General features: G+C 42.9%; 2 protein-coding genes across 2 annotated transcripts; both read left to right on the top strand.

Annotated features, from left to right (window-relative positions):
• The first annotated feature begins 789 nt into the window (after positions 1 to 789).
• On the top strand, positions 790 to 10,137 carry cdk8 (cyclin dependent kinase 8). Its single transcript, XM_086191785.1, has 13 exons — positions 790 to 1,268; positions 2,532 to 2,607; positions 2,958 to 3,068; positions 3,895 to 4,035; positions 4,614 to 4,671; positions 4,756 to 4,887; positions 4,977 to 5,120; positions 6,678 to 6,747; positions 6,858 to 6,930; positions 7,029 to 7,126; positions 7,267 to 7,345; positions 8,394 to 8,552; positions 8,636 to 10,137. The coding sequence occupies exons 1-13, from the start codon at positions 1,141 to 1,143 to the stop codon at positions 8,759 to 8,761; spliced, it is 1,395 nt and encodes a 464-aa protein (XP_086047911.1). The 5' UTR covers positions 790 to 1,140; the 3' UTR covers positions 8,762 to 10,137.
• Positions 10,138 to 10,896: 759 nt separating this feature from the next.
• wasf3b (WASP family member 3b) lies at positions 10,897 to 23,755 on the top strand. Its single transcript, XM_086190940.1, has 9 exons — positions 10,897 to 11,025; positions 16,578 to 16,738; positions 19,009 to 19,143; positions 19,290 to 19,443; positions 20,391 to 20,508; positions 20,673 to 20,854; positions 20,945 to 21,217; positions 21,589 to 21,899; positions 23,083 to 23,755. The coding sequence occupies exons 2-9, from the start codon at positions 16,606 to 16,608 to the stop codon at positions 23,238 to 23,240; spliced, it is 1,464 nt and encodes a 487-aa protein (XP_086047066.1). The 5' UTR covers positions 10,897 to 11,025; positions 16,578 to 16,605; the 3' UTR covers positions 23,241 to 23,755.
• Positions 23,756 to 23,798: the final 43 nt, after the last annotated feature.

Here is a 23,798-nt window from a genome sequence, read left to right as displayed (position 1 = left end):
GGTCTTTTACAAACAGCACTGAAAGGAATATGCTGCTACTTTATGTAACCTTACTTTATGTAAGTGACTAGCTGTGCTTTACATGACTCAAATTGAGATGGACTGTGTTGAAGATGTTGCTGATATGACCTGTAGTTTTCCTTCTTTTACCCTGTATTTCAGGTCTTATGTGTGGTAAAGCATGGTCTGTAATGCAAATTTTTTTTCTGTGAAGCCTTTTTTTTTTGCTGCCATCTTGATCAGGACTCCCTGAAAAGAGAGATCTTTTATCAGAGTGGGAACGTACTGGCTAAAAAAGTAGGTAAAAATTGATAAATTAAGAAAACTACATGGGGAGCAAAAATAACTGCTCTGATACTCTGATAATACACTAAAGCTGCATTTAAGTATTTCAAAACTTATTCTATTTAATTTATTTCCTTTTAAATTACTTGATACTTTTCCCTTTTGTATTAATTTATTTAATTAGTTCATTTTACTGCGCCCATTTGCCTAATTTTTTTGTATACTTTTAAATAAAAACACAGCCTAATTTGTGTCCCAACTTTGGTAATATTGTGGTTTCCATTGTCTTAACACAGAGGCAGTGGCTCAATAGCCTCTGTGGCATATATTAAGCATTATTTGTGCATTTACAGACTATTATTCACCACAATAAGGTTATAAACAATATATGTTATTGTGACTGTATGAAATCATCCATTAGTTAATTTTTTTCTGTGTTTTTTCTTTAGTTTACACGTGGTGTAGGTTGCCTTCCTATTATATTTGGCTCCGTCTCTTTTGCAGGGCTGTCCTTACGACGTTTTGCGACAGTGCCGTGCGCCAATACGCCGTCGCTACCGAGTGAAGTGCGTCTCTTTGGAGCAGATACCGGCTGAGAGAAACGCAGCAACAAGAGAAAGGAATATACTTCACGCTCGTTTCCCACCTGGACTATATTTGAGCACCACACATCCCCGCCTGTTCGTTAAATTTCACCCGAAAACTCGATGTGGAGCGAAGGAAGACGGAGCCGCGCTGGGGAAGGCAACTAGCCGATTTACCAAACCGAGCTCGTTGGAGTAGCTTAGTTGCCTCCCAAGCGACGCTTTAAAAAAGAAAGGAGGGGGATACACATATACCGAACGGTGGTTGAAGATGGACTATGATTTTAAAGTGAAGCTGACCGGCGAAAGAGAACGCGTCGAGGACCTGTTTGAGTACGAAGGATGCAAAGTGGGAAGAGGCACTTACGGTCATGTATACAAGGCGAAGAGAAAAGATGGGTGAGTTGGTGACCAGCAAGGCCTCGAGCCAGTGAACCCTGCGCCAGCCGCCCCCCCCTCCCCTTCCCGCTCCAAAATACATTTTAATTACTCATCTCATTTAATCTCCTTCAAGGCTGGAATCCTGTCATACTGGCAGAGGAGGCATGTTCCTGCAGGGCTATGCAGAGAAATGATAAATAATTGTAAATGCACTGATGATATTTTAGGGTTTCTGAGTAGAATGGATGTGTTGTAACATATGAGTGATATAGTTAGTTCACCATTCATGCACATTGTCTATTGAATTAAATTAAATGTGGCTGTTGATGTAGGGTGAAGCACTTGTTGATGTCTTCTATTGTTATCACCAAGAATGTTTAGTGATCTATTTAATTTGAGATGCTTCAATACTATTCAAAGCAAGCTAGTTCTTTTTAGTTGTTGTCAGAAATGTTAGGCGTGCATTGTTATGCATACATTTCATGGCAAAGTCTCATTTTTGTTTTTTTTATTTTTCATCCCACTACCATGTCTTGGGAGTGTGTGTTTTCTTTTAAGAGCTTCAGGGATGACATTAAACTGAGCAGACAGATGACAGTAAATTGGCAGGAGAAAGATGGGGAGTGACAGGCGACAACGTTCCCCAGCCAAATCCAAATATGCCCCAAAGCCACCAGGACACCACCCATCGTCATTTTTAAACCATTTTCTTTAATCCACCGTGTTAAACATTGTATCCGACAGACTGTAACAGTCTTAAAAGTGTGTTTGGGGAGAGTTGCAGGCATCTTAAGCTACCAGGCGCATGCTATGCGCATTATCCCAGCCTGGACATACTGGCAGCCACAACCACACAAATGAGTTCTAAAGTGTTTAAAGATGTTTGTGTTCACTTTAGGAGGCTGCTGTTTATGAGACTCTGAGCTCATTTGTGAAGCAGCATTTGGACAAGGCCTGAGGAGGCACAAAGCATGGGTTTATGGGATGATTTAGGCCAGGGGGAGGGAGGGGTTGCAACCATTTCGTACAAGTCGGGGCCCAGTGTTCTGTTTGTCCCTCACCAGCTGCCAGACAGGGCCCGATTCCTCTCCCCCGCTATTGTTTTGAGCCTCAGAGGTGAGCTTGATTACACAAATCTGGAGGTAATGCAACTTGGCCTCTCCTCAAAGTCCCAGTGCCAGCTGCCAAGTGGCCCCTTTATGTTTTTTGTGCAGACAGCTCTCAAGGGGCTGGTCTGGAGTCTGGGCTGGTGTTGATGCAGCTCTGCCTCTGTCTTTCTAGGAAGGATGATAAGGACTACGCCCTCAAGCAGATCGAAGGCACTGGCATCTCCATGTCAGCCTGCAGGGAGATTGCAGTAAGAACTGCTTGGCTTTTTGTTTCCCTTTGTTTTGTCCACCTTCGTGGCATTCCTTGCTGGTTTATGTAATATCCCAATTACCTGTCTTTCTAAAGTAGCTTTTGTTAAATCAGCAGCAGACAGAGAAAATTCAAAGTGCTAAAATGAGTCACAGTGAGTCTGGTCCTCAACGAAAAATGAGAATTTCAGTGCTATTTTGTTGGATTGCTTTCGATTTTTTTTTTTCCATGTCACCGGAGAAATTAATTGTACACATGGTTTACATACTGTTGATTAATCAAGACATAAGTATTAGTATAGACTGACCATTGTGATTTCCGTCATGAGTGTTCGTTTCTATATTACAGCTGCTGCGCGAGCTGAAGCACCCCAACGTTATCTCGCTGCAAAAGGTTTTCCTGTCACATGCAGACCGTAAAGTATGGCTGCTGTTCGACTACGCGGAACACGATCTTTGGGTAAAATGCACACACGCATACTGCACAACACAAGCCTTCTTAAGTTCATCGCCACCTCGGCGTGACAGTTTTTGTATGTAGCAACATATCTGTGTGCTGCACATAATCCAACTGCACGTTTGGCTCCTACCGGTTAGCTCACTGCTTGACTAACTTGAGTATGGAAAACTAAATGAATCGTGCAGCTCTTGTTTACATCTCAGATGTTATCAAATCAAATGGATCAGGTTCTTGTAGTGACACGATCTGTTTTGCAGTGGTTTGTGACACTCGGAAAAATGTGTCCACCATTTTGCATCTAAAATGTTAGCAACGGGCAAGAGACTACTTCCTGTTAGCCCTCTGCTACCTTGAATGTGGGTGAATATTATAATTGTGGGGCTCCTAAAACTGAATATCATATCAAATTGTGACAGTGGTACAAGTCATTTCAGGGGTTTAAGCGTTGTTGACATAATTTATCCGCTGTTTTACAGCTGAATCGCTAATCAGCCTACGGGAGAGCCTGTCATATAATGTTCCTCATTTAAGGAAGAGACTCAAAGGTGCTAAATATATTGTGCTAATTTTCAGTAAAAGATAAACACACACTGTGTTGTGTGTGTGTGTGTAGTGAAACCTCTGCTGGGTTTCAGCTGGCAGCACATCAGAATCAAGCTGCCATTTTCTGCCACAGAGCTGCACATTTCCCCCTCCCATAGAAGTGGAAACACATGCGATAAACATCAGCATTACTCATCTTGCCCTCTAGCTTACGCTTACATATGTTTTTTAACCAAATCTCATGTACACACTAACACCGAATGCTGTCTTCATCTTTCTGTAGCACATTATTAAGTTCCACAGAGCGTCCAAGGCCAACAAGAAGCCCCTGCAGCTTCCCCGAGGAATGGTCAAGTCTCTGCTCTACCAGATCCTGGATGGCATCCATTACCTCCACGCAAACTGGGTCCTCCACAGAGACCTTGTAAGAGGATCGGGGGGGGGGGGGGGGGACTTGGTGGTGGTGGGGCAGAGCAAGACTAGAGGAATCAGTCATGTGAAACTTTGTCAGCCTGCATGTGCCCAGTCATGACTCATAACTAACTGTGTTTACATGTTTTAGATGTAAATACGTAGATGTACTATTAAATTTGAGCTGATCAACATTGGTATGCCAGAGTTTTCTGATTTGTACTTTGATTTGTCATGCTTTGATTAGTTTGTGTGAGGTTTTTACGAAGTAACTTGGTCAAAGTATTGTAATTCAGATATGGAGGAAACTTGGCACTAAATATTTTTTATATATTGTTCTGTAAAATATGAATTAGAAATTCAGATGCACAATGGTAGATTTTATCAAATAGATTGGGAAACTAAATTATCTGCCCATGTGGGGTGTAGTGAGTACATTATGACCACTAGAGGGCAGCAACATTGCACTTTGGGTAAGATTGAAGACAGCAACTGATTATTATAGATTTGTGTGAATTTAGATATTCGTATTTGGACTCTGGGTGTAATTTGTATGTGTAAATGTCTCTTCTTCTTTTTTTTGCTCCACAGAAACCAGCTAATATTTTAGTTATGGGGGAGGGGCCAGAGAGGGGGAGAGTAAAGATCGGTATGTATCTTTCTTCTTAAAACGTCTCGTTATTCGTCAATTTGGGTTGCTATTGCTTCATTGATCAGTCCATCTACTCTGCAGCTGACATGGGATTCGCCCGTCTCTTCAATTCACCACTGAAGCCTTTAGCCGATCTCGACCCGGTGGTGGTCACATTCTGGTACAGAGCACCTGAACTACTGCTGGGGGCTCGGCACTACACCAAAGCCATTGGTGAGGAGTGGCACCAGCAGCTTTTCCTTCTCCTGTCACGTGTTCAGTCTCTAGTGACAGCTTTGACGTGTGTTCCGCCTGTCTCTCAGACATCTGGGCAATCGGCTGCATCTTTGCGGAGCTGCTGACGTCTGAGCCTATATTCCACTGTCGCCAGGAGGACATTAAGACCAGTAACCCTTACCACCACGACCAACTGGACCGCATCTTTAACGTCATGGGCTTCCCAGCTGGTGAGACCCCACTGCCACTAGACTGAATTAGGCAGAAACAAATTAACTCAATTAGAGGTCAGTCCATAGGGCAGGTTAATGTTTTGCCTTAGGTGCTTCAAACTGGATGATTTTTAAACAATCCATGGTAATCACAACTGGGTATCATTACTTTTTTTATTAATCAGTTCTTTACCAGTATATTGATCTCAACTCTGGCTCCTGAATTATACTTTGTTCGCCACTTATTTAACAAAATTGAAATTGCATTTCACATGATGTTGCAAATCTTTGGTTTTCTCTGTTCATGGTCTTTGTTAGATTTTAAGAGGCAAGTCCTACGTGCAGGATTTGTGACCTCACAAACATTTCAGAAGCTGATCCTGGTCCCAAATTCCACACACACAAGTGTCACATGAAGTTTCCTGTGCACAAACAATGAGAAGGAACTTTATGGAGAAGTATGAGACATCTTGTGTCCAGCAGTTGCATACGTGAGATGAAAAAAAAAATAGCAAAGTTGTTTATTCTGGAAGGAGAAGAGCAGTTGGCATGCTACCGCATGTTTTTACTGCATTTAGCATGCCAGAACTACATCACAGTATTGGGGTATTTTTGTTTGCTGTAATGCAAATGAGGTGAATGAATAACATGCTGTTAAATATGCATGTTATGTAAATGATGTCACAAAAGGGTGTACCTGCACATGTGAACAAACTGCACATGATCTGGAAAATGCATGAACTTGAAACGGAATGTGCTGCGTATCATCTTAGCTCCCGAGCAGGACAGAAATCAGAGAATCTGAAATGAAATTTCTGCTCACAGGCCGCTGTTTTTAAACATATTTATCATCAGATTTTATCACGAAGGGCCATCAGGCCTCCGTGAATCAAGTGGAACTGTTTGTAAACAAACCAAAAATCAGTCCTGCTTTTTTTTTTTTTTTCTGCTGTACGTGCTCATGTGTAGAACATTGACTCTGGCAAGTATAAACAGAAGTTCTATGCTTCCACAGCAGTCCATGTAAGGCCTTGGCGTAAACCCTGCCTTTTCTATACAATGCTTAAATCATTTTCCCTGCAGAGGCAGATTATTTACCCCCTCTCCTGTAAGCAGTCATGTGGTCTGTGGGCTCTTAACATCAATCTACTGACACTTTGGATGAAGCCAAGTCACAAACAGAAACTTTACAGGGCTACATTTGGGCCTGTATTTTCCAGTTCACTTAAGCTTTCTCTGATTTCCTTCCATCTCTGCCGCTCTTGTTGTGTAATACTGTTGGAAGGATTTTGTTGTGCTTCAGTAGCACGTAGTTGTAGTCGAAAATTAGAATTGGGGCACATTCAGTGCAAATCATTGAGATCACGGTTTTGAATGCATAAATAATTGACCGTTATATATCGGATTGTATTTCTGAGTCCAAACCAAAGCACACTGTGGGCACTGCAGCTCTTAAAAGAGGAGGTAGTAATATCACATTCTCTAAAAAAATACTGTAATCCAGACCTTTCAATCTGTTCTAGAAGGGAGGGAGGGTGTGATGTGCTGTAATCCTGTCTTTCCTTCATTTGACAGATAAAGACTGGGAGGACATCAAAAAGATGCCAGAACACTCCACACTGATGAAAGACTTTAGGAGGAACACGTGAGTCTGCCGAGCACCGCTGTCCTAGTTTCCTAAAAGATCTAAAACAAACTGTCTAAAATTTGATTTCATGTGTTTTACACATGTAATTTGCTCCTCCGTTATCACAGATACACAAACTGCAGCCTTATAAAGTACATGGAAAAACACAAAGTCAAACCAGACAGCAAAGCATTCCATTTGGTGAGTTGAAATGTGCCTGAGAGGGCATCTCTGTGGTTCTCTGTGGCGTTGCTATCATACCAGTCCTGTTCAAGCTAACTTCGTACATTTTACCACAGCTGCAAAAGCTATTGACCATGGACCCCATCCGTAGAATCACATCTGAGCAGGCAATGCAGGACCCCTACTTTTTGGAGGAGCCCCTGCCCACGTCTGAGTGAGTAATACAAACTGCCAGCCTGTGTCCAGTATGTCCATCATGCTAATTACCACACAGACAAGTCAATTGGCTCATTTAGCTCACGTCAGGGGAATGGCCGTTTGAAGTTAACAAACTTTGTTGCCTTTTTTCTTCAGTGTGTTTGCAGGCTGTCAGATTCCCTACCCCAAGAGAGAGTTTCTGACAGAGGAGGAGCCAGAGGACAAGGCAGACAAAGTAAGAAAGAATGTGCTACGTATTCTTTAAAGCAACATTATGCTGTTTTTGTTTTGTTTTGTTTTTGCTTAAACTGACGCTGTCAATGCAGTTAAGATGGTACATTGACTTTTAATAAGTAGAACAGTGCCTCTTTCATTCCTCCGATCTCTGTACATCTGTTTCTGAACTATGTAACTGGAGTCAACCTAACACAAAACTCCCGCTAGCTTGAAGTGCTGCTTTCAGGTGTTAGGTGCTAGCTGGGAATTCTCAGTACAGACATCATGATACAGAAAAAGCGAAGAGGGCATGTAGGGAGGAAGCCGGGATTAGAAACCCTTAACTACTGCTAGTCACTGTAATGCTACCAGTGAGCAATGTCACTTCCACAACAACGGTCATGAAACATGAAGGAAATTGCAGGAGAATCAAATCTTTTTAATGTATAAACTTCCAAATCAGTCGTTTCACTCTCCCCATTCTCAACTACACGACCATCACTGATGGTAGAACTTGTATCAGCCGAGACGGATGCCGCTTTGAATACATGTTCTGTAAACGCTAACTACACAAAAAATCCAGTTTGGTAAATGGGAACATCACAGTGAGGAAGTAAATAAACACAATTGGCTGAACCAGAGCTGTGTTCCAACCAGTGACATTTTTCATTGTTCTACAAACAGTTGGCAGAACCAGTACTTTTTTTTTTTTTAAGTGTACTGCAGAAACTGGGAAAGATCATAATTCTTGAAAGTATGTTTTGAGCTCTTATAATGTGGGAGATTCTTTCTGGGCAGAGGAGCCGTCCTGGCTGATGCATTTGTATGTTGAGTACTGTGCATAAAAAAGTCTTACTCAATAGCATTTACATAACTGCTGTTAGTGTTAGTCTCCAAAATATTTGTTGTGAATTAGTTGTTCCTCAGGAAGGCCATCAGTGGCAGCAATTGCTCCCTAGAACTGTCGTGTGAGAAAACCTTCTGGGTAGTTTCAGCACTGACAGTTTACACAAAGTTTATTGTGAAAATGTATATTTATCTTTTTAAATTTTTTTTTTTTATTTTAGAAGAACCAGCAGCAGCAACAGGGAAACAACCACACAAACGGGGCAGGGCACACCGGCAACCCTGACAACAGCCACGCCCAGGGCCCGCCTCTGAAGAAAGTGCGAGTTGTCCCGCCCACCACTACCTCAGGCGGCCTCATCATGACCTCAGACTACCAGGTAGGTCTCTTGCGTGCTTCAGTCTCGAATCAATTAAAATGTACAACATGAATCATGTTTGAGGACTTTTCTCCTGCCTGCAGCGCTCCAATCCACATGCTGCCTACCAGAACCCTGGACCAAGCACATCACTGCCCCAAAGCAGCATGGGATATTCCTCTACCTCCCAACAGCCGCCCCAGTACTCCCACCAGACCCACCGCTACTGAGACACCGCTCCTACACACACATACACACTTATACACACACATACACAGCCCTCATTACGCCTGCCTGAAAGAATGTACTGAGGGATGTGGGGCCATCTATTGCTACAAGCCCCCCACCCCAACGAGGGCACCTTCTTTGCAGCAGTCCGTTAGGCCAGAGTGACAACAACCTGCACTTATTCAACATACATAACACATCGTGACCCGAGTATTAGAAACACTGATTCAAAGCAAAACTTGATGAGTGAAACCCAAGGTGAGAGGATGGACTTGGAGGTCCCATTGAACCTGCTTCATTTCCTCAGATGTAATGGAACCAACCAAGAGAAGACGGCTCGGTTGGGGGGGCGACACGTGTTAATCTTTAGTGTCATCTCCTCCCTCTTCTTCTCCATCTGTCTCAACACTTACACCCCGACCCCGACAGTTACCCTCTTCCGGTCAAAGCTTGGATGAGACTGAAAGCTGCTATGTGACTGCCAGCATTGACAGATTTCCTGTCCTCCTGTCTGTCCTCTTGTATGTCTGTCTGTCTCTGTACTTTTGTGTGTGTGGCCCTGTAAGGGCCTCAACTGAGGACTGAACTGAGCTGCTGTGAAGCATGCTGGGAGGATGCGGAGCCCCCACAGCTGTGGCATTGAGGGTTTTTGTTCAGAAAGGACAAAAAAAAAGGTGACAAAAAATATTTTAGTAGTTTCTAATTTAATCTGTTTTCATGGGTTTGTTTTCATGGCGAGTGTGTCGAAGCAGCTTGCGCTGGCTGAATGCTCAGCTGTTGTACGCTGTGGGCAAGCCTTACAACATGGTGATGAAACCAACCAATCGCATGGAGGATGGCAGATGGAAATGCATTGTACTGTATTGTATTGAAATATTTTACAAGAAGCAAGTATCCTGACAATAAAAGTGGAAACATCCATATTGTTTTATCTATTTAGGTAATGTGAATGTGCAAGCAGGTCATAGAAATGGTGGTGTTGCCTCACCAGGTCCTCATGCACATGAAGATTTGCACTTATACTATTTTAATTTAGAAACTGAATTTTTTTTTTTTTTCCTTTTAAGTAATTTTTTTTTATTCAGTTACCTGTGGACTTTGATGGGCTTGGATAACAATATTTTACTTTGATTTACACAGGTGTTTGAAAAAGGGCTTTAATTGTTAATTTCATTCATTAATCTGATTATTTTGATGACTCAATAGTTAAAATCAACTTGTGAACAAAACCAAAATCCAGTTCACATTTCCAGTCACAGCTCAGTCTAGTTCACAATCACAGAAAGCACAAATTGCACATATCACAAGTGAGAATATTTGAATTTTTGCCTGAAAACCAACATGAAAAGCAGGTATTAGATTATCTAAACTATTGCATGATTAACCTGTTCATTGAGTCTTTGAGAATCACTGAGGTTAATTGAACAGTCAATAAATTCTCACATACTCTGAAGTCTCAACCGCCCTGCTTCATTATGTAGTCACATACATGCGTGTTCTGGTACTCAGCTAAATCAATTATAAATGCTAACCTGACAACTGTACTGCAAATACAGGCTGCAGCTTCCCACTTGTCCAGGAATAGAACTGCAGTTTCAACAATAATGAAGCCCTCTCTCTAGTTCCAATGGACTCAGTTCTCTGCTCCTTGTTGCTGCTTTGATGATAATCTTTCCACAGACTGTTGTCTACAACACACACACACACACACACCTGGGAGATCTAAGTATATCAAGTCCTCTTATTAAATCCTTCCCTCTAGGATGCTTGCCCAGCTATTTCAGTCTGTTATACAATATTATTTAAGCATCACTGCCTGCTACAGCATGTAGCTGCTCCCCTGCCCTCGAGTTCAAAATTTAATTATTTAAATAGGTTTTCGTGTCCACCATATCGCCAAAAATGTTCTTTAAACCCCGTATAATTTGGAGGACTATAACCCGTGAAAACCCTTTAAGCTCTCCAGCAACGCCCAACCATAACCCCGCCCCCCAATTCGCAACACCGCACTCGAGCTGGGGAGTCACCCTGTCCATCATTCCTTGCTACGGATTCAATTGGTTCCTGCCAATGTCTGTCAAGGGTTAAATCCCAAATTCCAGGATGTGATTGGTGGATACGGCTGGTAGGCGCGTCACTGTCCTCAAAGGATTTTTTTCTCCCCCGGAGTGGCCAGACGGGCTGGGGGACAGAGGATGGCAGTGCTAATAGGAGTATCTAACGGGACATGCGGACGGTCTGATTTCCTCTAATATTTCAACTACTGGTGAGGGCCTTGTTATACTTTTTTGATATAATGTCAGCTCTTATTAAAATGCAGAAAATAATGAGGTTATTTCAGTTGGCTGTAATCTTATCTGAAACTAAGAAGTCGACCAGTGGACTGAGCTAGCTAACCAAGTGGTCAGTTGAAGCGGACCCCCAGTTGAGGATGATAACATGTTAGCTTTAAACACTTACGGGGTTTTCCCCCACAATGGCTAACTTTACATCTTATTTGACCGCATAATTAATGTTGGCTGTACACCGGCGTATGAACCAGTCTGACAGGCGCCTAGACAGAAAACAGCCGGTTGGATTTTTGGGTGAAAATTCCCGACTGAAATACCGAGTAGCGGAACAGATGTGGGTCAGTCCATCACATACGAGAAGCGACGGTGCGGAACACTGATTGATCGCGGTTGCCATTAGTTCACGCCTGTGCGTGTATCCAGTACGTGTGCGTGTGTGTGTGTGTGTGTGTGTGTGTGTGTGTGTGTGTGAGAGAGAGAGAGAGGGAGTGTATTCGTGCGCGTGCGTGTATGTGTATGTATGAGATAGAGAGAAAAGAGTGAGAGCGGTTGATGTGAGAATTTCTGGGCATGAAACAGCAACTTCAGCATGACATTCATGTGATTACATTATATAATAAAAAGGCTAAGCGGATATCCTAAGATAGTGGAACGATCAATTTTAACACCTTAGCTATGGTTTATTCATAATGCATTCGCGAAGAATTCCCAACGGCTGCAACTATGCTGTTTCGCTTAATCGATTGATAACTTTTTAGAATGATAGTTGAACAGGAAAGATTGAAAAGGAGTCCTTTAAAATATAGTGTTGCTAAATGATCTACATCTGACCGGTAGCAACTTATAGCTTTCATGTCAGACAGTAAAGCTCTCACTAACAAACACTGTTTTTATGACTTGATTGTGACCACATTTTGTAAGTGACATTGATCAACCGACTGATATTTGTTATGCCCAATAATGTTGCCCTCTCATGAATCTAGCCATACACATTGTCTGAATTATAGATAATAATTCAGAAAAATCATTCTGAGGTTAATGTATAATCACTGAACTCCAAGGGATGTCACTTTTGGACAAGGCTTTTTCTAACTGTAAACAATCCTGCTTCCATAATAAATTCTTGTCTTAAGTTAATGATAACTACATTTGAAGGATCATAGCAGAATGAATTCTGTCTGATACAATGTTTTCAGACTTTTTCACTTCCTAATATTGGTACTAGTGGCTTTAAAATATTGTGTGGGTCGTGTTCTAGTTATTACAACATATGAAGTAATGTCCCTACTCTGTGAACAGATTTTTATTGTTAAACTATACGTTATATTGCATCCACATTTGAGGGAACATTGCAAGAAAATTAAAATATACATTTTGGCCGATAGATCAAGACCAGAATTTTCTTATATCCATTATCTGTTTTGGTCGGCCTCTTGAGTAAACGACCGCTGCCCGTATGATGATGTTTCATGACAACGTGCTGGAAAGTGTGTGTTAATAGTTGAAATAAGAACAAAGATTTTTTTCCATTATGAAGTACAGTATGTCAGAATAATAATAATAATAATACGTGTTCTAATTAGCATATTCAATAACTGTTCTACTTTGATCCTAAATCTTATCCCTATATTTGTGTCTCTTTTTACTCAGTGCTTATGAATTTTGCAGTGAGTACAGAATTGTTGCCCAATCTTAGCAGATACACGGTCATTGGAGGTCCTACTCTCCCCAGTGCAGTGAAGGACTCACTACTGTACCTTCCTGGAGACAATATGATGAATGTTTCACTACTGTGAAACCATTCCTGGTGCAGAAGGAATTTTTGACATCATATTTAGGGCATAGTGACCTGACGTAATCCAAACTGCATTATTCATAACATCGGAATAAGCAAAACAGCGTGCAATACAAGAAGCCGTACTCAGCTCATAAATTGGTAATGACTCCCCTTTCAGGATCTTAATGGAGTCCTCACATCTGAAGTGAAGGCCTCTTCTGTGTCTGCGTAGTCATGTGGGTGTTCTGTGGGAGTGACATGGGGAAGTGTGCTTCAGCTTCAATGTCACCCCTCAGACCATCAGAAACATTCCTGCTTCCTGATGGGATCGTAAATATGCAGTAATGGCACGGTGGAGAGGCTACCTGGCGTGTTTATGTGTGTTTGTGCCATGTTGTGAATGTCCAACCCTAACTGCATGTTGGAATAATCAGAGCATCCAAACTGGGAAGTTGTGGAGCTCAGGCTTCATGCTCCCCCTTTTTTTTTTTTTTTTTTTGCCTCCCACTCTCATCTCTGGTTGAGAAGAGCATGAAGCAGGACTACTCTCTTGCTTCATGCTCTCTTCTGGGGGGCTTAAAGAAGGTCGAGGAAGAGGAGCAAGAGGAGGAGGAGGGAGAGGATGCATGGGAGAGCTGGAGCTGTTGCCGTGTGAACGGAGCTCTATTGTCCCAGGAACCTTTCAGCGGCTTCCCTGAGGTCCCTGTTTCTACCCCTCCCCCATTACCCCCAAACACACACATAAACACACACACACACACACACACACACTTTGTCCACCTCTTAATGTCACACACAACCTTTTTCTTTTTTGCACACACACACGCACACACATACACTTTCTCTTCCTATGACACACTCTTAACTGTCTCGCATGCACCCTCCTTTTCCCCGTCTTTCCCTTCATTTCTCACAAGCAGACGAGGGCCATCCCTCCTCCTGCTCGCCGCCAGTAGCTCATTATTTCGCCTCATTGATGTGATTGTCATGCCGGGCCAGACGGTAAAACCCAAAAACATGCAGTCTACTCATTTGCATCGCCCTCTTCCTCTGCGTTAGCAAATCTATACTCACGCTGGTCAATCTGTGCAGCACTGTTTTTTTAAATTAGTGTAATTCTACCTTTTGTTTTCTCTTAGCTGCAAGGGGCTGTCGAGATTGGCAGGGGGGAGGTCTCTGGTTGAGAAAATGAGGCCAGATGAGGACTCTGCTGGTGGGAATTGGCCTCCATGAACACAAGTGTCTCTTTTCTGGCTCGGACAGCTGAGATGACACAATCTATAATTACAGTGGTTTCCTGTTGAGATGCTGCTAGCACAACTTTCATCTCTCTGTTTGTAAATGAAAATGGTGAAAAACACTTTAACTGTGATGGGATTGTAAAATTTTCTCTATATTCTCTGTGATCAGAAAGGAGTACCTACAAGTTTTGGATTGTACAGTAAATATAAAGAGTATTAATACCTGTAGGCTATTAATAGGCATTTGTCACACAGCCAGAGCACCAGTGTCTCGCCATCCTGGTTTTCTTTGAAGTCGTTTCTTGATGTGGCTACACAGTAAACACTGGAACTGAATGAAAGATTCAACCTGTTAAGCTAAAAATGAAACTGATACTTCGCCTAAAAAGTGTTGGTTTTTTTTGCCTTTCAAGTACTCTAAATAAGTGTCTTGAGCTCGCAAAGCTGTTTCCCCCCCTGAATTACTTCTTTGTGACTCCAGAATGTGGGAAGAGCCTGCCACATATATTTAGCTTGAAGCTCACGACGACTGGTGGCTAACAATAGCTACAGTGCTAAACTGTGTTAACAGTTTGTTCGGTTTTAGCTCAAATCAAAGAGTGCGTGAATTACTGAGCATTCGGCTGGATAAAGATGAAGTTTACACTGGAGAACACCGTCAGAGTTTGTAAACACTTTTGGTGTTGTTTTGTTGCTTCATGTGCTGTTACAGCAACTAGCTTACCGCGTTTTTTTGAGTAAAGTGGTGCGAAAGGGAAAAACATCTCTGTGAGCATTAAGACACTTATTTGTGAGGCAAAGTACACCTTTTGGGTGAAGTGTCTTTCCAAGTTGAATGGAATGTTAGCAGGTTTCCATCTGTCTTTTCTGTTTGTCCTCCCGGTTTCTTCCCGAGCCACAGCGGGTATTGTTCAGACGGGAAGGAGAGATGTGACACAGGGGGGACCAGGAAACAGGATCCAAGCTGAGGCCACAAAAACAGGAAGCAGGAAGAAGGGCTGATAAGTTGGCTGCTCTGATGTACCCTGAGCTTTGTCTTGTTTTCTGTAATTGTCAGTATTACTTTGAACTAAAGAGAGGATCTGATCCCAGCCCTCGAGAGGTTTGCTCCAGGTCTTCAGATTAAGAGTTGAGGGGAAGTAAAATTCTGTATTATCTCTTATGAAAACTGCTCTTTCTGTGTTAGTCTTGGAATTTGTTTGTGAAAATTCTCGTTTGACTTTGGTGTTTGACGTCATTTTCTGGTGTTTGACAGTATCCATGAGTCTGTGTTTTGGCCAGGATTCCAGCTGGGCCAGTGACAAGCTGGCCTGGGATTAGCTGGCAGGCTGGATCTTCTACCCCTAATGCCTTAATCTCTGCTGGTCACCGCAAGACTTCTGGCTTTTACACACTGTTGCTCATCATTGTTGTTGCACCCAGCGTAATGTTTTTACTTACAGATAGAATACAGGAACATCACACAATCTGATACAATTAGAGTTAAATACCTGCATTTAGAGATTTATTCAGAACTGGGAAACCCAAGCACAGTGTTACAGTGCCTTGTCATTGACATCAGTGTAAACTAGTGCTACTGACTCAGTACCCGGGAATGAATTGTGTAAGTATGTTTCAATGATTATTGTTTGTTTTATGCAGTAATTCATCAAAATTAGAGGGTTATGACACTGTTTCTGAAGTTAAATTCTGTAATGTAATTGTATTTAACCCTTTTAAGAAAACATCAGGAACTACAGTAATAATCAGGGATGCAATAATATGGGCACGTCATTGGTGTTGTCAGCTATTGGTCTTTTAATTTATTAGCCTCTTCTTCTTTTAGAAGGAAACTGCATATATAATATATTGGCTTATTTCAGAATGTTTTTCTTTTGTGTGTGTGTGTGTGCGTGTGTGTGTGCGTGTGTGTGTGCGCGCGTGTGTGTGTGCACGTGCATGCGTGCACATGCATGCACACTTCAAAGAGATTCAGTGCCAGCGTCCCCCATCACATGCCTAACAGACAGCTCTCTCTTCTTGATTTGGAAGACTGAAAGGCATCATAGACAAATGTCTTCATGTTACTGCAAATTAGAAACAGAATTGATGAGCGAAAAGATAATTTTGCCTGATTACATGGGAAATCTTTTTTTTTTTTATTTCACTGGAGCAGAAGCGGTTCTGTGGAGACCAGTGATGTCTTTATGAATTTACCCCAGGGCTGGTTTCTATGCATGTTTCTAAGCAGTTGAGATCAAAATGAAATAATAACGAGTGGAATGGGTTGTTTGACCCATGAGTACTCGTGTAATAATGTAGTAATGACTTGAACTTGAACTGGCGTCATAATGTAATAATGACGACTGTGTACTGCTGTTGGAACACCATGCTTTTGCTCCCATAGCTGGTGGACTTTCATTGTCTTACTCATTTACACCTCAGTGGAACCGCAGGTTGCCAACGCCAGTGTCTCTTATCAGGATACGACTATACCTGAAAGTGTGTGTTTATGTGTGTTTTCACACAGTTTTTGAGGGGTGCAAGGAGGCCTCGCCATGCCGCTGGTGAAGAGGAACATCGAGCCCCGTCACCTCTGCCGAGGGGAGCTCCCTGATGGCATCGGCAGTGAGCTGGAGTGTGTGATGAACAACACACTCTCAGCCATCATCCGTCAGCTCAGCAGCCTGAGTAAGACACACATAACGCTCACATCTCTCCCTTTCTCTCTCTCTCTCTCTCTCTCTCTCTCTCTCTCTCTCTCACACACACACACACACACACACAGAAAGTTTGCAAATGTAGAAACATATAGTGTTAGTGTGTAGTTTCAAAGAGAATTTTCAATCTCTGCGGGCTATTCATCCCTGATAACTTCACCGTGACGTCTGTCTGCGCTGTGTGTTGTCTCTTTGTTATAGGACAAGATCACATGCTTTCATCATCAGTCCTGAAGCTGTGATTGATTTGAGTGTTGCCATGGTTACGTGGCTGGAGGGGGTCACTAGGCTAGCAGTGGGCTTAAGCGGCGTCAGCGTTGTACATGGAGCTGAAATGTAATCCTTTTAGATAGTCCTGCGCAAATGAATTTATCTGGACAGCTGTGTGCAATGTGACATATACAGTGTGTGCATGTGTGTATATGTGTGTGGTTGTGTGTGTGTGTTGGAGCAGCAGATCTGTGTTAACTGTTTGTGTGCAAATGTGTTTTATATTGATCCTCAGTGTAACTGTGAGCGATTACAACAGCAAGGACATTTATCTTTTCATCCGTCTTCCATTCCCATGTCCTTCCATAGACAGGGGCGTCCTCTGTCATCGATTTATCCTCAGTTACACCCGTTTTCCTCAGCTCAAACACACACACACACACACACACACACACACACACACACACACACACACACACACACACACATATTTCTGGGCCCATACACTCAAAGCCATCCTGTTCTCTGTTGATTTTGACCCGTCATATTCATTTGTTGCCTGCCTCTTATTGTGTTGAGTTCATATGTAGGGCGTGGACCTTCCAACAGCAGCTGTGTGGGTTATATATAAATGCACACACACGCCTAAGGGGCCAAGCCCCCACTACATACACATGTCTGTGTGCACATGTGTGTGTGCATATGTGCGTGAGGCAACCATAAGAATCTTCAAGAGAGGTCAAAGTTCAGCGTGCCGGATCTTTGGTTCTTCCTTCCTCTAAATATTTTCCTTCAGACCATCCTGTCAGCAGGAGGGACAAAAATAGCCTACAGCGTATGTTTGTAGTGGTGCTCCATGTCTCCTTTTTACACACCCCGTTCTGTACATAAACAGTGTTTTGACACAAGTCCTACAGGTGTGGCTGGTTATTATCTTTGATTTTCTATATTTCTTTGTTGGAATCCATGCTTGGCTATCTCATTTGAGCCTCATTTACCCTGCACTAAGATTCCTTGAGGCTGGCGTTTGCAGCCTTATTAACTCTGGCCAGTTGTGTTACACTAATAACCTGCCTATAAACATTTCAAAGCCCAAAACACAGGAGTAACAACCAAAGCAAGATGTTCATTATCCATGAAGAAGGTTTGTGGATCCGTTTGGTAGAAGATCATGTCAGAATTTGTGGTCCATGCTTGAATCTGGAACTGATGATCAGAGGTTTAGAGTAAGAAGGATAATCAGTGCTGCTCATTTTGATTGACAGGACTGGAAGCTCATGCGCAGGACCGAGGGGTGACCCCTTATTCCTGCTTGATTGTTAGTTGCTTGTGTTCATTTAAAAGTCTTCCACGCTTCACTCTAGTTATGTTTGTTTGTGTCTTTTCGTCTTCTTCTGGTTTCATAGGGTTAAAAAGAAAAGAAAAGTCACGGAATATGAGAAGAACAATTTCCCTGCCTGTAAAAGATTTTGAAAAATGCATGAAGGCTGAAAAATTTGGACAAGTCATGGAAAAAAACCTCACGAATGCTTGTATGTTCGAGTGTATGTGGTTCAGTGAAGATCGACAGAGAAACAGCTCTTTTGGTTATTACCAGTTTATTTTAATACCAGTTTATTTGATACAAATGTGTTGGAGCCCTGCTTCTTAACCAGCTTCCAGCTTCTCAGGTTGTATTTTACGTTTCTTGAATGTAAAATTCCAGGATTCATTGACTTTAAAATGCAGAATAGGTGTGTTGCTGACGTACAAATGAAGCAGCAACAGCTGAAGGAGACGAGAATGTCATTCGTGTTTTCGTAGACGTTGAAGCAGCATTTCTCCTAGCCCAAGAGTCTGTTCTGTATATTTATTCTATATTTAGTTATGTGAGACAGTTTCCAGCAAACTGCAAGACTCCAGTTTCACATCATGTCACATGACCACTCCGTTATTGACTGTATTGATTCCTCAGTCTCTGCAGCTCAAGACAATGATAACAAGTTTCTTTCTCTGTTTGTCATCTGCTCTGTCTCCCCTCTTCTTCATCAGGTAAACATGCGGAGGACATATTTGGCGAGCTGTTTAACGAGGCCAACACCTTCTATCTGCGTGCCAACTCTCTCCAGGACCGCATCGACCGTCTGGCAGTCAAAGTCACACAGCTGGACTCCACCGTGGAGGAAGGTGGGTCACAAGTGCCGTCTGCCTCACGCTGTCTTCCTTCTGGACGTTGTGGATTTTTTTCACCTTTTTTTTTTTTCATTTTAGATTTTTATTTCATCACCTCTTTTCCAGTCATTAAAAGTCTCTCTCTCCTTGTTTTTGTCTAGTTTCCCTGCAAGACATCAACATGCGAAAAGCCTTCAAGAGCTCTACCACTCAGGACCAGCAGGTGGTGTCCAAGAGCAGCGTGCCCAATCCGGTCAGAGAGATGTACAACGTGAGCGACAAGCCACCTCCGCTCAACATCCTCTCGCCTTACAGGTTGGTGTTTTACTGCACTCACATCACCTCCATGACAGCGGCTTTTTTCACGTGTATCATTTTCAGTCAAATTAAATCACAACATTTGTTGCAGGTCGTGTGTGGCTGTCATTCAACAGCAAATCATTTTCGTGGTCGTAAAACAGAGAATCAAGGTCAACCTCCCTGTGACATCATAATGTTTCCTGGCCTTTATTCAACACCATAATTCAAGAACAGGGGTGTAACTTTTCCTAAATTCCTTCAAAGTCTTTGCGACATTTTTCAGGGACAAGCATCTGATCGTCATTCTCCAGACAATAACATTTTGACATGTCCGTTAAATAGCAGTTCTATATTAACTTAATTACATAATATAGTTTATTGTAATGTATGAATACTTCATGCCATAATTAGTTATTTATCTCTCTTGTCGGCATGAAATAGACAAATCACCTGTTGCCACCAAACTCTGTTCAATAGTTTTGCTTGAACCTTTGCCAAAAATGATGATGAAAATGAGAGTAATTAACAATGTTGAACGTTCTTGAGTAGGTTTTATTGTATTTCTGACCAACGTGCACGTTTCCTTTTCCTATTTGGCCGCTGCTTTTATCAAGCGCTTCCTCAGTGCATTACATATTTAGCGTTGTGGTCTCCGGTGGAATCTAACTCCTAATCCTGACAGCATACCACACTTAACTCTCTCCGTCTCCAGCCTGCCCATCTCCCCGCCTCTCTATGTTTCCTCCTGTCGTCTCTTGTTAGACTGTCTCTGCGATGGAAGATCCCAACTCATAATTTCCTGCCTTGTTCTTCCATCAGCCTCGTCCTCCTGCAGTATTCATAGCTCGTTTATCCTCCTCTTCCCTCTCTAGCTTTTGATTTGGTTTAAAACCAAGAAAATACACCCACTCAAATTACTTAAAGCCCTTTACTTACCTGTACAACCCTCTCTGTGTCTGTAGGGACGACCACAAGGAAGCACTTAAGTTCTACACCGACCCGTCCTACTTCTTTGACCTGTGGAAGGAAAAGATGCTGCAGGACACAGAGGACAAGAGGAAAGAAAAGAGGAAGCAGAAGGTACAATTCTGTCTGGTTATGTTAAACTTTACTACACCACAATAGAGAGACGATGATGATGATGATGGTGATGATGATGGTACACAGAACAGCACCAAAACAGCCCCTTCCTAGAGTGCCCATGTATATGATGGTCTAAATGCTGTCTTGTATCTGTTTCTCAGGAGCAGAGGCGTTGTGTTGATGGGACATTACAGAGGGAGGTGAAGAAGGTGCGCAAGGCGAGGAACCGCCGACAGGAGTGGAACATGATGGCTCTGGATAAAGAGCTGAGGCCGGACCATCGACACACCATCCACAGAGACAGAGGGGCTTCATCTGAGGGCTCAATGTCACCAGAGAACAGGTGAACACACACACACACACACACACATGCGGAAATGGACTGTGTGTCTCTTCTTTTGTATCTCACCATTCATCCCTCTGCCTCTGTCAGGGGTCATGGTCCCGATCTGCATCATTACCCCAATGCCATGAACCATGCTGGCCACGCCCACACCTACTCTGGGCCGCCACCCAGTGTCTTGGCTGCTCAGATGGCAGCGGGGCACGCTGCTCGCGGAGGGAGCGAGCATGACAACAGGGGCAGGGCCATGGCCTATCAGGGTGGCACGCTGGGGCGTTCCCATCACCACCAGGTCCCGCTGCCTCCTCCGCCCAGCGAGGCTATGAACGGGGGCTCCATGTCCCTCCCACCTTTGGACTACAGGTAAACATCCAGGCCAATCACGTGTCCTTACTACATTTATCTTCTCTTTTTTGTTGCTATTCTACTTTCCGCTGCAGTAATTCCTGTAAGCGCTGACAGCTGTAGGTGCACAAACGTACAACAATCAGCAACAAATACTAGTAATTGATCATTGATTTTGTTTTTGTTTTACAACTTTTCTGGTGAGTCATGAATATTCCGATGTAATAATTCAACAACACTGAGTGAAGTCAAAGCCAATTTTGAGTTCATGCTGCCCCCTAGTGGGTAACTATTTGAATGCTCCACTTTGTTGACCCGGCGCTATCTTTATGATGACAAAACTGAATACACACCCTGATTGTGCCCTCTCTTCCTGCGTCTTCTCGCAGCATGGACGGCTACGCCAACACCGGCCCCCCCCCTCCTCCCCCAGCCCCTCTCATCCCCTCCGTCCAAACGGCATTTGCCTCACCTCCTGGAGGTCCAATGCCTGGGCCGATGGCTGGCACAGGAATGTACGCGCCACCTCCGCCACCTGTGTCTGGGGGCCAGGCAGCTCCGCCTCCTCCTGGTCCTCCACCTCCTCCTGTTTCAGCTGGTGCCTCCCACTCCACCACCCACAAGATGTCTTCCTCCGCACCCGTTGAGACCTCTGTGGTCAATGATGCCCGCAGTGATCTTCTCGCTGCCATAAGGATGGGTAAGTGTTTGTGTGTGTGTGTGTGTGTGTGTGTGTGTGTGTGTGTGTGTGTTGTGACTAAAATATTTCTTTTAACAAAACAGTTTTTAGTTAAATGCATTTCTATAATTCTTTGTAACATTTTTTAATACACATAATTTGACTTTGTAATCGCACAACAGTCGAGTGCGTTGAGTTTGTCCCCTCAGTGGTACATAGAACAGGATTAAAACCAACACAGGATTCTGAGTCAGCACACAGAAATGCATGTAAAAACAAGCATTCCTGTAAAAAAAGGGAATAGTAAATCATTAGTATGTTACACTCGTAGAAGTCAGAGTTCAGCTGTGTATTACAAAGTATTTTAATGCTTTAGTTTGAGTAGTTTTGGGAATATTTTGGGTTTTTTTGCATTTATAAGGAATAATCAACAAGATTGTTAGAATAAAGATCCTCTAATAGACTCAAACAGAAGATGTTGGAGGCTCATGGATCAGCGGCCCAACCCTCTAAACAATGGAGATCCAGCTATCACTGTACATTGAATTAGAATCAAAACCAAACTATCGTCAAATGTTTTTGTGAGTAACATTGAGTTGGAAAATGTAGAGATGTGACAGGAAGTGGCCTAGAAATGACAAATGTACAAGTTTTATAGATTATTATTTGTTTTTATACGGGTTGTCTGACATTCCCGTGTATCCCAGAAAACCAAGTCTGAAATGGAAAGAAGTGTTTTGGATGCTTATCACCGCCAATGCAGCATCATTAGTGGAAGCTACGTAATATTGCAACCAAAAATGTTTTTAAGAAGTTTTTTTTCTTAATAGTTTATGTAGAAGTAAATGCTTTGTGTGACTAATCGATTTCAAAAGTCTTGCATATCTGCGGTCAGTCAAAAGTTCAAATTTTATTTCAGATTTTCTCTTCTTGAAACGGTTCCAGACAATCAAAGAGTGTTTTTCTGGTTGTTTGTTCTGTTTGATTTAAAACAAACAAACAAACAAAAACAAAACATGATCTTCTAATTCAGTTGCTCAGAAACAGGCCTCTGGGTTTGCTTGTGATCACGGTGCAAATACACACCTTTGGATGAACAGCTGTCACTCAACCTCTAAAGAGAGATACACCGCTGACGTGTGTGGCAGCACGTTTGAAGCCAGTTTGCCAGCTAAAAGCGTTTCTGTGTCCCTTCGTCCCGCAGGCATCCAACTGAAGAAGGTGCAGGAACAACAGGAGCAGCAGGCCAAGAGGGAGCCGGTGGGGAACGACGTGGCCACCATCCTCTCCCGACGCATCGCTGTGGAATACTCCGACTCGGAGGACGACTCCGAGTTAGAGGACAACGACTGGTCCGATTAACACACACTGGAGACACACGATCTTCCACTCACTTGAAAGAATGCCCGCTGTATCACACGCTGTCACACACTTTAAACACACGATCACATGCTGTAGGTTGATATAAGCTGACTGTTCCAAAAACTGGAGATATGGATGGGGGGGTGGGGTGGTTGGAGTTGGGGGTGTATTCAAGCTGCATAAACACTGTAAAGAGACTCATCCTGTACTGTCACTCCGAAACCTTCACGTCCAGCACTGTGAATACACCCCGGTGGATGTTTGTGTACAACACTCTAGACACCCTGTGAAGGTGCTTATTTCATGTATATTCCAGGCTTGAGAGCTTTAGACGAACTAGGACCCTCCCTCTTGGGCTAACCACTGTTCTTGTCTTTTTTTACTGAAACATAGATGATGTAGAACACAACTAACTGGAAGGCGGTGACGAAATGCAGTGGTGAAGATGGATGAGAGTGTAAAAAGTCTTATTGATGATAAATATGATAATTGATGAGCCATCTGTGTGGGAATTTTTTTTGGGGGGGGGGGGGATGTGGGGGTGGGGGGGGGTGTATA

Source organism: Aulostomus chinensis, chromosome 21 (genome assembly GCF_037954235.1).
Source record: "Aulostomus chinensis isolate RoL2024-O1b breed Wild chromosome 21, RoL_Achi_v1.0, whole genome shotgun sequence".
Lineage (NCBI taxonomy): Eukaryota > Metazoa > Chordata > Actinopteri > Syngnathiformes > Aulostomidae > Aulostomus > Aulostomus chinensis.
This window is presented reverse-complemented; position numbering and strand designations above follow the sequence as displayed.

Excerpts from the sequence above, each read along its gene's own strand:
- wasf3b (XM_086190940.1), top strand. The coding sequence starts at position 16,606 with ATGCCGCTGGTGAAGAGGAACATCGAGCCCCGTCACCTCTGCCGAGGG. Across the intron at positions 19,144-19,289 it reads GGACTCCACCGTGGAGGAAG|TTTCCCTGCAAGACATCAAC; the intron begins GTGGGTCACAAG and ends GTTTTTGTCTAG. Across the intron at positions 20,855-20,944 it reads TCAATGTCACCAGAGAACAG|GGGTCATGGTCCCGATCTGC; the intron begins GTGAACACACAC and ends TGCCTCTGTCAG.
- cdk8 (XM_086191785.1), top strand. The coding sequence starts at position 1,141 with ATGGACTATGATTTTAAAGTGAAGCTGACCGGCGAAAGAGAACGCGTC. Across the intron at positions 3,069-3,894 it reads ACGCGGAACACGATCTTTGG|CACATTATTAAGTTCCACAG; the intron begins GTAAAATGCACA and ends ATCTTTCTGTAG. Across the intron at positions 8,553-8,635 it reads TCATGACCTCAGACTACCAG|CGCTCCAATCCACATGCTGC; the intron begins GTAGGTCTCTTG and ends TCCTGCCTGCAG.